Source organism: Sycon ciliatum, chromosome 4 (genome assembly GCF_964019385.1).
Source record: "Sycon ciliatum chromosome 4, ocSycCili1.1, whole genome shotgun sequence".
NCBI lineage: Eukaryota > Metazoa > Porifera > Calcarea > Leucosolenida > Sycettidae > Sycon > Sycon ciliatum.
In genome coordinates, this window is record NC_088646.1 from 33,735,656 (window position 1) to 33,749,295 (window position 13,640).

General features: G+C 48.6%; 2 protein-coding genes across 2 annotated transcripts; one reads left to right on the top strand and one right to left on the bottom strand.

Moving 5' to 3' along the window:
- Positions 1–20: 20 nt before the first annotated feature.
- Positions 21–4,010, top strand: LOC135813520 (uncharacterized). The gene has a single exon (XM_065326613.1). It carries the CDS (start codon positions 21–23, stop codon positions 4,008–4,010), a length of 3,990 nt encoding a protein of 1,329 aa, XP_065182685.1.
- Positions 4,011–5,066: 1,056 nt separating this feature from the next.
- On the bottom strand, positions 5,067–12,689 carry LOC135815777 (UDP-N-acetylhexosamine pyrophosphorylase-like). The gene is made up of 10 exons (XM_065329117.1): positions 11,908–12,689; positions 9,186–9,345; positions 8,585–8,777; positions 8,262–8,323; positions 7,453–7,580; positions 6,983–7,054; positions 6,470–6,538; positions 5,765–5,953; positions 5,561–5,630; positions 5,067–5,272 (listed from the first exon to the last, which is right to left on the bottom strand). The coding sequence occupies exons 1-10, from the start codon at positions 12,402–12,404 to the stop codon at positions 5,108–5,110; spliced, it is 1,605 nt and encodes a 534-aa protein (XP_065185189.1). The 5' UTR covers positions 12,405–12,689; the 3' UTR covers positions 5,067–5,107.
- Positions 12,690–13,640: the final 951 nt, after the last annotated feature.

Sequence of the window (13,640 nt, forward strand, 5' to 3'; positions counted from 1 at the left end):
AGGCTGGCTTGACCTCATTCATGACGATACCGGTGAAGGTCGCTAATGGAACAGTGACTGCCACAGCCAACGTCCTTCTTGACTCTGGATCAACATGCAGCTTTGTCACAGAGAGGCTTGCACACCGACTACGGCTGCGAGGAGAGCGCAAGCCAGTGCATGTTGGTGTGCTAGGCGGTCAAGTTCTCTCAGGCGAGCGAGAGGTGGTGTCTCTGTCCCTTCATCAATATGACAGCCAGGTGATATCAGAAGTTGAGGCATATGTGCTGCCAAAGATCACAAGCGACGTGCACGTTGCTGATTGGAGCCGTCTGCGTCACCAGTGGCCACATCTAGCAGACATTGATTTCCCTGCTGCAAGCAATCAACGCACCATCGACATCCTAATCGGGCTAAATTCAGCAGCACTGCACAGTGCACAGGAAGAACGGAGTGGCAAGGCAGGTGAGCCCATTGCAAGGCGCACACCCTTGGGATGGGTCTGTTTCGGTTCAGCCATACAAGACAGCTCTGTCCAGCACACCCATCATGCCCTGGAACTAACACAGACAGGTCTCGACTCGCTTGTCCGTAACTTCTGGGACTTGGAAGCGGTCGGCATGCAACCGTCTGCTGAGAGCTACCTGTCACCTGACGAACGCCATGCTGAGGAAATGACTCGACAGCAGCTAGGGTACGCAGATGGTCGATTCGTTGTCGGTATTCCCTGGCAGAATGGAGCGCGTCCTCAGATCACGAGCAACCGAGTGCAGGCCGAGGATCGGCTGCGTTCGCTACTGAGGTCTCTAGAGAGAAGACCAACCGTTCAGATTCGCTATGCAAAGGTGCTGGAGGAGTACCTACAGAAGGCGTACATTCAGGAGCTGACATCTGATCAAGTCCAGCAATGTGGCCGTGAGCAATGGTTTCTGCCGCACTTCGCAGTAGTCCGCGAAGACAAGGCTACAACTAAGGTCCGTGTTGTGTTTGATGCTGCAGCTCGCTTCAACGGCACGTCCATCAATGAACACATGTACGCTGGGCCACGACTGCAGAATGACCTCGTCACGGTACTGATCCGGTTCTGCATGCACCCCGTGGCACTGATTGCTGATGTGTCGGAGATGTTCCTTCAGGTATCACTACAGCCTGAGGATCGCAGATATCACCGATTTCTTTGGAAGACCGGGGACGGAGTCAAGGCCTATGAGTTCACCAGGTTGGCGTTTGGCATCCGTGCATCGCCATATCTAGCAGGCAGAGCTTTGCTGGAGACGGCCGAGCGTTTCGGAGCGAACTACGACCCAGCAGTCAGTGACACAGTTCGCAAGGCATTCTACGTCGACGACATGTTGAAGTCCTTGCCTGACGACCAGAAAGCAATGCGTCTTCGGTCTCAGCTACAATACCTCCTGAAGAAAGGCGGCTTCCATCTCCGGAAGTGGTTGAGCAACAGTGAAGCAGTGATGGAATCAATTCCACCGGAGCACCGCGCGCCGGCCACGTCTAAGTCCATAACGGCACAAGAGTCGTCTGGACAGCCCTCACAAAAGGCACTGGGCGTAACGTGGATGGTCAGCGAAGATTATTTCACGTTTCACTATCAGGAACCCACATCCGCTGCGTGCACGAAGCGCACCGTCCTCAGTCGCATGGCATCACTGTTTGACCCCAGAGGGCAACTAGCACCATTCACCATCAGGAGCAAGTTGTTGTTCCAGGAACTATGTCTTGCGGGGCTCGGCTGGGACGACCCACTGCCTGAAGAGACGGCGGTAGCTTGGCAAGAATGGTTTGCTGAGATGCCTAAGCTAACACAGCTACGCATTGATCGCTGTTTTCAAGATAGCACAACGTCGATGGGTCTGAGTGTGCACACGTTCACCGACGCATCAGAACGGGCCTACGCCGCTGCGTCATACGTCCGAGCAGAGCGACCAGATGGTACAGCGAAGGTTACCCTGGTGATGGCCAAGGCAAGACCAGCACCGATCAAGCGTCGATCCATTCCGATGCTAGAGCTGCAGGGAGCGGTCCTGGGTGTGCGTCTTGGGACGTACGTTAGCGAAGCTCTTGGTGTGAGAGCAGCCGACAGCCACTACTGGAGCGATTCCATGAATGTCCAGTATTGGATTCGATCACCCAGCCGAAAGTTCAAGCTGGAAGTCGGCAACCGGATATCGGAGATCCAACAGCAGTCTATGGCACGGAACTGGCGTCATGTTCCCGGAGTCAGAAATCCAGCTGATCTCCCCACCCGTGGGATGACAGTCACACAGCTGGCAGAGGAGAGCAGGTGGTGGCATGGACCAACGTTTCTGGCACAGCAACAGAGCGAATGGCCAGATCGCAGGATAGCTGTGCCGAAGGAGCTACCACAAATGCTCAAGACTCCTGAAATCACGATGACGGCAATGATGTCACCACCGTTGCGGCTAAGTCCAAACAACTATTCCTCGTGGAGCCGTCTTGTGCGGGTCACGGCTTGGTGCATGCGTGCCATACACAATCGCCGCAAGAGCCGACTGCCACAGCTAACGCTCAGCGACGCCCGTGTGAAGATTGCAATCAAGAACAGCAAGGAGGTTGCCGTGCCCGAGCTCTCACCAGCTGAGTTTGAAAGAGCGGAGCACTATTGGATCATGCGTGCGCAAGATGAGAGCTATGGTGAAGTGACGAGCACGCTGAGAAAAGGGAAGGAGTTGCCAAGCAGTGCCCCTCTTCTCAAGTTGCAACCGCGCATCGACGAACAGAGTGGATACCCCGTATTAAGAGTTAGTGGGAGACTGCGTACGGCTTACCACTTGGCATCTGAGTTTCGATCGCCAATTATTCTACCACCTCGACACCGAGTGACAGAACTGATCATTCGGAGAGAGGATGAGCGATGCCGACACAGCATTGGCACGAATCACATCCTGTCCAATCTCGCCGATCACTACTGGCTTGTGAAAGGCAAGCAAATGGTGAAGTCACATCGGCACCACTGCGTGGGATGTCAGAAGGTGTGGCGCAAACCAGCCACTCCCAGGATGGGTCCTCTCCCAGACCTCCGCACGCAAGGACCACTTCTGGCATTCGCCCGCACCGCTGTGGACTTCGCCGGACCATTTCTAGTGAAGAGAGGTCGAGGACGTACACAAGAGAAGAGGTATGTGGCAGTGTTCACGTGTCTGCAATCTCGAGCGTGTCACTTGGAGCTGGTTACCTCTCTCGACACGACTGGCTTCAAGATGGCCCTGACGCGATTCTGCAAGCGTCGCGGCACACCCGAGATGTTGCTTACTGATAATGGAAGCAATTTTGTTGCGACAGAGCGAGAGCTGAGGGAGGCAGTCGCCCAGCTTGACCATGCCGACCTCACATCGGAGTATGCAGGCCAAGGGATTGAGTGGAAATTCAATCCGCCTCGTTCTCCTCATTTCGGCGGCGTGTTCGAACGGATCGTGCGCTCCATGAAGCAAGTTCTCCAGACTGTGCTGTACAAGGCTGATTTAACTGAAGAAGAGCTCCAGACAGTATTGGTGCAGGCCGAGGCTCTCATCAACTCGCGGCCATTGACAACGCTTTCGGAGGAAAGTGAAGACCTGGAGCCGCTAACGCCTTTGCATTTCTTGGTTGGCCATTCGAGAGTTGCAACAGCGTTGGAAGCAACCCCGGAGGGGGGTCTGCATCGTCGCTGGCAGTTGCTTCAGGATCTGATGAAGCGCATTTGGAAGAGGTGGCTCCGCGAGATTGTTGCTCGAGCCAATTTGGAGACGAAGTGGCACCGTGATAGTGCATCGGTTACAGTCGGCAAAATCCTGATAATGCTGGACGAATCGCTCCCAAGGACTCAGTGGCCGCTTGGTCGAGTGGTCGCTACGTATCCTGGAAAGGACGGGAAGGTGCGCGTAGTGGACGTGAAGGTCAAAGGGAAGGTGTACAAGCGCAGCGTCCACCGCTTGGTGCCCCTAGATGTGGAACCGTCAGCAGTCAAGGTGACTCTCCCAGCCTCTGCTGAAGTCCGGCTAAGTGATCTCAATGAGTGACTGGCATGCTCGCCGTTGTTAATGCTGTGTATCAAGTTACGGTTTTGCCCAATAGCGTATGGGCATTAGATTCGCTCAGTTTTCCCACGTTCGCTCATGAGGGAGGGAATGTTACGTTTTCTTACTCTTAGTACTCCCTTGTGCCATTGTTCCAGCAGATGCTGCAGGTGTCGCTGACCTGCACAGTTTGTACGAGTACTTGTAGATTTATGCAGTGCGTGTCTACAGCTGTATTTGAATGTGTGCGTAGTGCACAGTTGCAGTTGTGCCCTAGGCCCTGTGTCTGTGATACGTGATTTGTGGTGCGTGTTAGCTTACACGTGGGAATGCTACGCGCTTTCATGTGACCTGCGTTACTTCCTTCTCACTGTACTTCCTTTTATGCATGTATCGCTGGCATATGCGACACTGGCCGGCCGGGCCGGAGTGTGTATTGGTTTTGGAAGCATGTGCCTTTTGTCCTGTGAGAGTTGTTCGCATGCACATGTTGCTGGCCGTGTGGAATGTTTTGGTTCTTGTTGTGTTGGACCTGTGCTCTAGATTCTACAAGTTTGTAGCTGTTGTGATTTTACTATGTTCCATGGGTCTGAATAATTGTGTTCTCCGGAGTGGAGTAAAACTGAACTGTGATTCGATTGTGTGCGGAAACCCGGTGTTGACGAAAGTGTGTTGACCTGGGCGCTGAGGAAAAGTAACATAAACAGCAGAGTATTCTCAAACATACGCCAGCCCGTGAGTATCGGGGAAATAAGTTATAAGCGGGCAGGGCTGAGCTAAGCAGGACGGGGGCGCATAGTATGCATCACTATAGGGAGAGGAAAAATAGCTAACCATATATCCCGGGTTTGTTGCACAAAGTGGAAACTAAAAGCACCAAAAAAGATAATCTTGAAATGTAAGAGAAAATAATGCAGAATGGAAGAGCAGACAGAAGTCACAATTTCAGCATCCTAGTGGATGCACTCGCTAAATCGCACGAGCACAATCTTGCTACAACAGGAGTCGCCCTGTGGCAGCGTTCAAGAAATTAAAACCAAATAATTAAATTTCTTTAAAAACCGCAACACGAGCTAAGCCACACCGACAACCGGCAACGATCATGCAAGGCGGGAAGCCTTTGGAGCAGGCTCTCCACGGTCACTACCATTGCCATTGGAGATACACTTGACCTGCACACCATCACCACTGGTCAAGTCCATACCGTCGGCATCGAACAAGATCGGCATGAGAAATGACTTGCCAGCCACCTTCTCGCTCAGACCCTACAATGTAACGTAAGGACATCACATCGAAACACACACATACGCGCGCGCACACACACACACACACACACACACACGGAATGGAAATCCCTTATAAGCCAGCAGCACCTCAATACGAGGAAATGGAAAATCAAATTATCAGAATTTTATATCAAGCCCCACCCAACACACCTACGCGCACACACACACACACACACCCAAACACACACACACACACACCCAAACACACACCACACACACACAAACACACGCACACGCACACACACACACACGTCGCTTCCAACATACCTCTCCAGCATAGGACACCAGTGGAGATACTTCACAGCACTCTGATGATTGACTACGGGCGCTAGGAGACCTGCATGAACCAAGAATTGTTGCAGACACAGAGGATATTATCAAAAATTAGCAGCAAAGCCAAAAACAGAGCCAGATCAGGAAACAAATTCATGCACAGTATCTATGAAAAAGATGATTTCGTCCAAAACTTACAAAGGAGGGATGAGCGGACGCACACTACCAGCACCGTCCACAAACTTGCCACCTGCTGCCAGTACCCATCTGTAATGCATGCTCTGTAGGGCCTGGCAACAGGTCTGCGGACTATCCTTCTCGGCTGATGGACCGTTCTTAAGTGGTGAGAACTCATCCTCGCGAAGTACCTCCAGCACTGCAAACTGCCTACAAGGACAATAATGCACACGGAAAAACACAAGCTGAATCACCCAGTAATTTGGAAAATAACAGAGTGAAGCCAGCATGAAGGGAAGGTGTACAGTAGACTGGCCATACTGCCAAGAGCCAATAACACCAAGGGCATGCAACCCTGATCTTTGAGCTATGGGTGCCCTGCGCGGCGCGCTGTCTTCATCACGTAGCGAAATGACGATCAAGCAGCCTGGATTTGAGTTTTCCTTTGGTTTAGGTGTAACAATTTCACGCGTAATACAGTCGGTTTGAAGGCAATACCTGTGCACGGTGCATCACGTATAAAACTTTCCGAAGTATCAGAGAAAACGTACTTGGCAGGTGGGAAGCATAGCAGATCAACGATGACTCAATGCCCCAGCTGATTTCCCAGTTCGTGGCTACGTAATGTGGGCAGCGTGTTGCTCCAGTGAAGAGTTGTATACTCTTGGGGCTACGGACTCTTGATACTACATTTAGTACACTGCTATTTTTGCTAGGCTGACTTACTGTGAAAACTGGAATATATCAAAGACAAACTTCTCCATCTTGATGCCATTCGGTACTGAGGGCTTATATCTATAAAGGTGAAGGAGATAAAGCACAGGAAGGGAAGCGCAACCAAGAACAAGAAAACAACACCATCAAAAACAATACCTCTAAGTGACGAGGTCATCATGGTGAGAACAAAGAATACACACAATACTGGTACAGTAACACGAGGAGTGAGTGACCATAGCCCTTACACAATAAGCCCAAAATCAACAACAACCGCAACCACATTCCAACCACCACTACCACTACCACCACCAAAACCACAATCAAAAACTGGCATCAGCAAACTGAACGCGTCAGTGGAAATGAAGAGTGACAACCATACTGCTATAATGATGCACTCATCTAAACTGGGTGACCATGGGGTTGCTGAATCATGGTAACTTTGTGCCACAAGCGGAAACGCATACCCATACGCAGAGACACACGCCACAGGGCAAGGCATGCTTGCGCAACACATGCACTTACAGAGTCCCGTCCGCCCGGACGGAAGGGATTTTCTTCTTGGCAACATGATGGCTGAGCATGTCTTCATACTGACTACAGATCGAATTCGGGTCATACACAAAGGCACAAAAAGGAAAATAGAACGGGAAATATCTGAAGTTAGTTTCTTAAAATCAGGATTGCTTACTCTGAAGCTAGTAGCAGCTCAGGAACCACTGCATCGACTGTACAGTCAACTAAAACATGACCCCGCAACACACAATGAAGCAAAATATGTTGGCTACAGTGCTGCACTGTGGCCCGGGTAGTGTGTTGGGTGCTGCATCGACCTAGCAGCCAAACACTGTCTACACGGTCCACACTGTCCACGCTAACACTACCAGGAAGGTTGTATTGACCTGCACTGTACGCGTGAAATGAGCTAAAAATCACAATGGCAAATGCGACGGGATTCAATCACGCGACCCCTTCCCCCGACAAAGCAGACTTACTCGATGACCGACTCCACAAAGTCAGTGGTGAAGTAGTGGTTGCAGATGTTGCCGGCATTGTACACCAGCTGTCCATCCGCTCGCCGTTTCTCTGCGGTCTGCAGCGTGATCTCACTGTACTCCACAACCTACACAATAGCAATGGGCAGCAAAATAAACACGGTTTTAAAACAGATTCATAATGGCGAACAAAAGCACGAGCTGAATCCACATGTGTAAACGCTTTATTGTAAAAAATGTGATATAAACAATGTAGTTTTAAAACAAGTACAACATTGTACGCCTCTGTGCAAATACTACTACAATTTCAGTATCCATTTGCAAACAGAACTACCTGAAACGCACTATTGCTCTTCCTGCAAATGGTGGGAAATAGGTAATGGCGGCATTACCTGCTGCCATTACCTTATAAACTCCATGCACATTGTGCATCACCGGGACTCATCCATCATAGCACTTGGATACTGTATTGAAGTTTTGGCATATGCTCACTGCTCTAGCTACACCTTGAATCTTCACTCCACTTGTACTTGTACATGCACTTGTACAGTCAAACATGTGCTACTGAACGTGATACAGTATTAACAGCGCTGTCCCGCAATCGTAGTTGTGTGAACATTGGAGTACTGAACAGGTAGTCCTAGGCAACGGACTAACAGGTAGTCTTTCAGACGTATTTTCAGCGCAGTCCAAATTGCGTGGACATTGGAGTGCTGTAGGTGCAGCGGACAGGTTCCCAAACCTTGATAAAAAAAAGGACGGGGCTACATCGTGTGCTTCAGCTTCACTAGCAGTATAGTAGCACTTGCCTCAAAATGGTTGTCAACTTGGCAAATCACACCGACTGGTTCTGTGGGGAATGCTTTCTTCACTACCTGAGAGGCAACAGGTGGACAGAATTTGCAAATAAAATTAAAAACAAGAATTGGTTAAAACAATTGCTCTACACAGACAGATGGAAAGGCAGATAAATAGACAAACTGGCACTATGCGCAAACTAACGTATTAAAAAGCATAGTGACAAGAAAGAAAGTTCCAGGTGATACAGAAGGCACGGAACGGCTAGATCTCAGGCAACGGTATGGATGAATACACAGCGACAAACAAAACAGGATCATATCTGCAAGGGGACCTACCTTCGCACCACAGTCGGCATTCTTGGTCTGACAGAACCCGATGAAAACTGGATCACAGACTTTGACCAGGATGTTGTCAACACCGTACACATGCATACACGTGATGCCACGTTGACGCATGTCAGTAACAATGCCATGCGTGCCCAACGCTTGGTAGAGGCCGCCGTTGCCATTAGGTGCCCGTGCCACCTGGACAAGACACACACACACACACACACACACACACACACACACACACACACACACACACACACACACACACACAGGTTGAACGTGCATCGTCCTCACGTTCTCTCCTGCCTACTCTATCCTTTTCTTGGACGGCCGTTACGGACAAAAACCTAGCTCGTGGACAGCAGCTGGTCTGCAGAGAAAGGCAGTGCCCCGGTCCTTTATGGATACCGTTTAAATCAGTACACATGCACTCATACATGTACATGTACTGTACACATGCACTCATTAAAAAAACTTCCTGCACAAGCAAAAATCAATGGAGGGGTGCAGCTGTTCTGTAATGTCATTCAATGCTATAACGTGTGATGGTACAGAATAGATACTAGAACACTTGCATGACCGTATCGAGGTGCCCACACTTACCTGATGTGTGCTCTCCAGGATGATCTTGCCATCAAAGGCAAAGCACGGCAGCATGTCCTGTTCGAAGATGACAACGTCGCTGGCATTAAGGCCAAAGTGGTCGTGCTGGACAAAGAATTCTTCTGTCTTTCCCTTCGTGTGCTCACTTGTCATGATATACCTAAGACGGAGAGAGAGACAGAGACAGGGAGAGAGAGAGAGAGAGAGAGAGAGAGAGATAGGGAGAGGAGAAAGAGAGAGATAGAGGGGGGGGGGGGAGATAGAGATGTATAATTTCCATTACCGGTATACCAATTTGGCAAGACAAATTGGACCCAGGTACAGTTCGGTGAGGCGTATCTGATCCTGCCAGTGCTAGATGTGTTGTATGGACGTAGGGAAACTTGGGCCAACATGACACTGCACTCACTTAGAAGGCATAAACTAGCTCGTGTGCCCGCATGCATATATGTGCATAAAGTGACTACAATACAATTTGCAGTATGCTGGCTCAACATACGAATTTCATGGCTTGCTAGCAAAGTTGTACTATAGCAAAGGTGAGATTTTGGCAACGGCCCTGACTGAGTTCGAGCTGCCAGGAACATGCAGTGGCAGATGTAATATAGCAGAGAACATACAGTGAATCGGGACCAGTGGAAGCAGGTGTTACTTTTCCTCAGCACCCAGGTCAACACACTTTCGTCAACACCGGGTTTCCGCACACAACCGAATCACAGTTCAGTTTTACTCCACTCCGGAGAACACAATTCTTCAGACCCATGGAACATAGGAAAATCACAACAGCTACAAACTTGTAGAAATGTAGAGCTCTGGTCCAACACAACAAGAAGCCAAAACATTACCACGCGGTGAGCAACATGCGCATGCGAACAACTCACAGGACAAAAAGGCACATGCTTCCAAAACCAATACACACTCCGGCCCGGCCGGCCCGTGTCGCGTATGCCAGCGACACATGCATAAATGGAAGTACAGTGAGAAGGAAGTAAAACAGGTCACATGAAAGTGCGTAGCATTCCCACGTGTAAGCTAACACGCACTACAAATCACGTATCACAGGCACAGGGCCTAGGGGACAACTACAAACTGTGCACTACGCACACATTCAAATACAGCTGTAGACACGCACTGCATGAATCTACAAGTACTCGTACAAACTGTGCAGGTCAGCGACACCTGCAGCATCTGCTGGAACAATGGCACAGGGAATACTAAGAGTAAGAAAACGTAACAGCAGGTTTTGATTGCTCCGGCCGTACTATAGGTTTTCTTTTATATACTAGACACCCTTAGCAAACAACGTTGTTGTAACGGTATTACCGTAAGGGGTCGTCCGTATTTTTCGAAAAATTAAAAATCCGTCCTCAGGCAGAAAGGGGGTGGGTGGTCAAGAGTGCTGGCGGAATTTAATTTTTTGATTTTTCGTACCTTTTTTTCTTTTTTCGTCAGTGACTCATACACTCGTTGCACTGACTCGTAGTGCACTGTAGTGTAGGATCGCAAACACCAGTATGATATACCGGTACATGACTTTTTTGTGGTTGTAGGACGTGCATGGCCTTCGGTAGACCTACTCACTTTACTTAGCTACTAGTACTTGACATACATACGTCATGTACATGTAGGTGCAATCACTGAATCAGTGAACATGGGGTCAGGAGTTCTTATTTTCGAGCTGGGCATCGGTAAAAATCAAAAAATTAATGGGAAAAAATGGGGGGTGGGTGGGTCAAAGACAATTTTGCACGAGGACGGATTTTTTAATTTTTCGATAATTACGGACGACCCCTAAGGGGGAAAATACCGTGATTTGGGCTCGACCTTTAGCAAGATGCGTGCTATTTTTAGTACGATGTTGCCACGAGAATAGCTTTTACTTCGCGCGGTACAACCATTTATGTCACCATATACGCGATACAAGGTGAAATGCGTACGGACTATGCAATATTTGGCCAAAAAAAACGTACCGTTGGTCACAACGCCCCCATAACGTTTTTACGCTGCAGCTTCAACGCTATTTGGGTGATGAAGGTACGAGTACCGTAAAATATAGCGTTACTGTTGTTTGCTAAGGATGTCTATTATGTACGATACGGCGGGTACACATGACCATCCAATGGCGAAGGTCCCAGGTTGATCAGAGAAGCCTTTCTGGAATTACATCAGCTCGAAATTTTCACTAAAAGTGGTGACATCATGATGACGTCATTAACTTACCCAGAATACGCCAGGTCTGTGACTGTGATGTCAAAGAGATCAACTTTGTATGGGAGCACATGGGGAAAAACCTATTTCTTTCTTGTTTCTCTACCACAACAAATTACTTCTTGCCAGACATGTTTCCAGTCTAGTAGGCATGCCGGTAAGGTACATTACGTCCCATATCGATGTTTGAAAAATATCTGATTTCTTTGGGACAATGGATAGCCAAACTACTGCTATTTCCCAATCTACTCCCATTATAAACTTAAAAGTCTATCTCTGTGGCGTCACAGATCGGGCCTCTTCTGGGCAATTAAGTTGATGTCATCATGGTGTCACCAAATTTAGTGAAAACTGCAAGCTATTGTAACTCGGGAACGGCTGCGCCGATCCACCTCGGGACCTTCATCACTGGCATCAGTGCATTCCTCACTACAAACTGTGTGGCCTGACCAATCGCAGCAGATGCGCCGTCATCCCTGTGGATGCATACACTCTACTGCCAGTGATCACTTACCACGGTATTGTGCAATCCACACCACTTTGTTTCTTGGCCAGATGCTGCAGTCGAAGGATGCGCTCGGCTTGTAGCTGATACAGGGGCTTGCTCGACAGCAGTCCGACGTCGTACATTCCCTTCGGGTACGGCACGCCAAGACGTGTGCCCTGACCACCGGCGAGAAGCAGTGCCGCCACCTTTCCCTCGGAAATGGCCTGAAGACCCAAGGTGTTGTAATGACCTTGCTCATCACTCTTCATACGACTAACACTGCCACTCAGCTCATCAGGTACTGGTCTCAATGACTCATCACTTCTTTCTGTACCACCACCACCGCCAGTCTGCCGCGTGGTTCTCTTGTAGTAATCAGTCACTTTACGCAGATCAATAGATGAGAGATCATCAAAGAGAGACTGCTTCTGAACATCATCCAGCTGCTCCCAAAACTGCAAGAGGTGGCCTTGTTGAAATGATTCCAAACGTGATCGCAGCTCAGAAACAGCTTGCGCATCCATTGTAGACAACTGGTGTGCACCAGTATCGATATCTTCTTTGGATACGATAATTTGAAAACCAAACTCAAAAATCTCAGTTTCTCAATCAATGGAATTTTCTTCGTGAGTATGAGGGAACTCAAAATGATACGTTGCTGGCAAAGTGGAAAACAAAAGAGGGATGATTGACAAAGTACATGTACAGGAGGAAACAGGTGCACTATTGCACTACTCCTTGGTATGCTGCTGGGTGGATGAAACAACTACACTTGAAGTACTAAACTCTTGTACATGTACTGATGTAGTGCCATCCTAGCCTTTGGCATTGCCTTTGAAAGTGCAACCTGGCTGCAGTATTATCCTGACTGGACTGGGGAGTACCAAGACTGGCAAGAGTACAAAACCCGGGTCAGTGTACTGGTGTACTCTTGGCCTTGGGAGCTAGCTACAAATTGTAGCTACGAGCCTACGACTACAGTATCGACTACGAGTAGACTACTAAAAACCGTTTTTTATGTCGACACTAGAGAGGTTTTGCATTCCGAATTTCGGAATTATTTTCGGAATGTGGCGGCAGCAGTCGAAAAAGTAGTCGAACTTTCGGAAGTGTGGTGGCGAAAGTGCATGGTTTTCCGAAAATGGATTTTCGGCTCTTTCATGTTTGGGAGTACTCGAGTGCATATTTGAATACAAAAAAGTGTATTTTTCATAATGCAATGAATATAACTAAATGCGCACTCATATCACAACCATGGGGACGAATCATGTATTCCAGAACGTTTTCTTGTCACAATTATCAATGGAATTCGTGACTAAAGAGAATGATGAAACTACAATAGGATTTATACACTTGCAGTGGAACAGCGAGGATACAAGCATAGTAAGAAAAATAGCACAAACCTAGGAACAATTTGCACAGGTAATAAACTATAGGTGAGGTGAGAAATGATAGGAAATTCAGCAAGTGCAGTGTGACAATGGACATGCATGTGCAAGTGTGTGTGAGTGCGAATTTACTGGAATAGCGTAAGTGCGGTGACATTTTCTTTTTGTTTACAAAGATTTGGATCACGAATGCGAATGTAGACTGCTTCTAGAACCCTCAACTGCTTGAAACTACTTGCAGAACGAACAACACTGAACCAAGAATCATCATAACTTTCACGACACACGGGGTTAGACAACAAATGCAATTTAATTGCCGATGTATTCTTCTTCTTCTCACCGCCTCCGCCTTCACTTGGTTTCTGACCGCCA

Excerpts from the sequence above, each read along its gene's own strand:
- LOC135815777 (XM_065329117.1), bottom strand. The coding sequence starts at position 12,404 with ATGGATGCGCAAGCTGTTTCTGAGCTGCGATCACGTTTGGAATCATTT. Across the intron at positions 9,346-11,907 it reads GTGGATTGCACAATACCGTG|GTATATCATGACAAGTGAGC; the intron begins GTAAGTGATCAC and ends TCTCCGTCTTAG. Across the intron at positions 5,954-6,469 it reads GATATATTCCAGTTTTCACA|GCAGTTTGCAGTGCTGGAGG; the intron begins GTAAGTCAGCCT and ends TTGTCCTTGTAG.
- LOC135813520 (XM_065326613.1), top strand. The coding sequence starts at position 21 with ATGACGATACCGGTGAAGGTCGCTAATGGAACAGTGACTGCCACAGCC.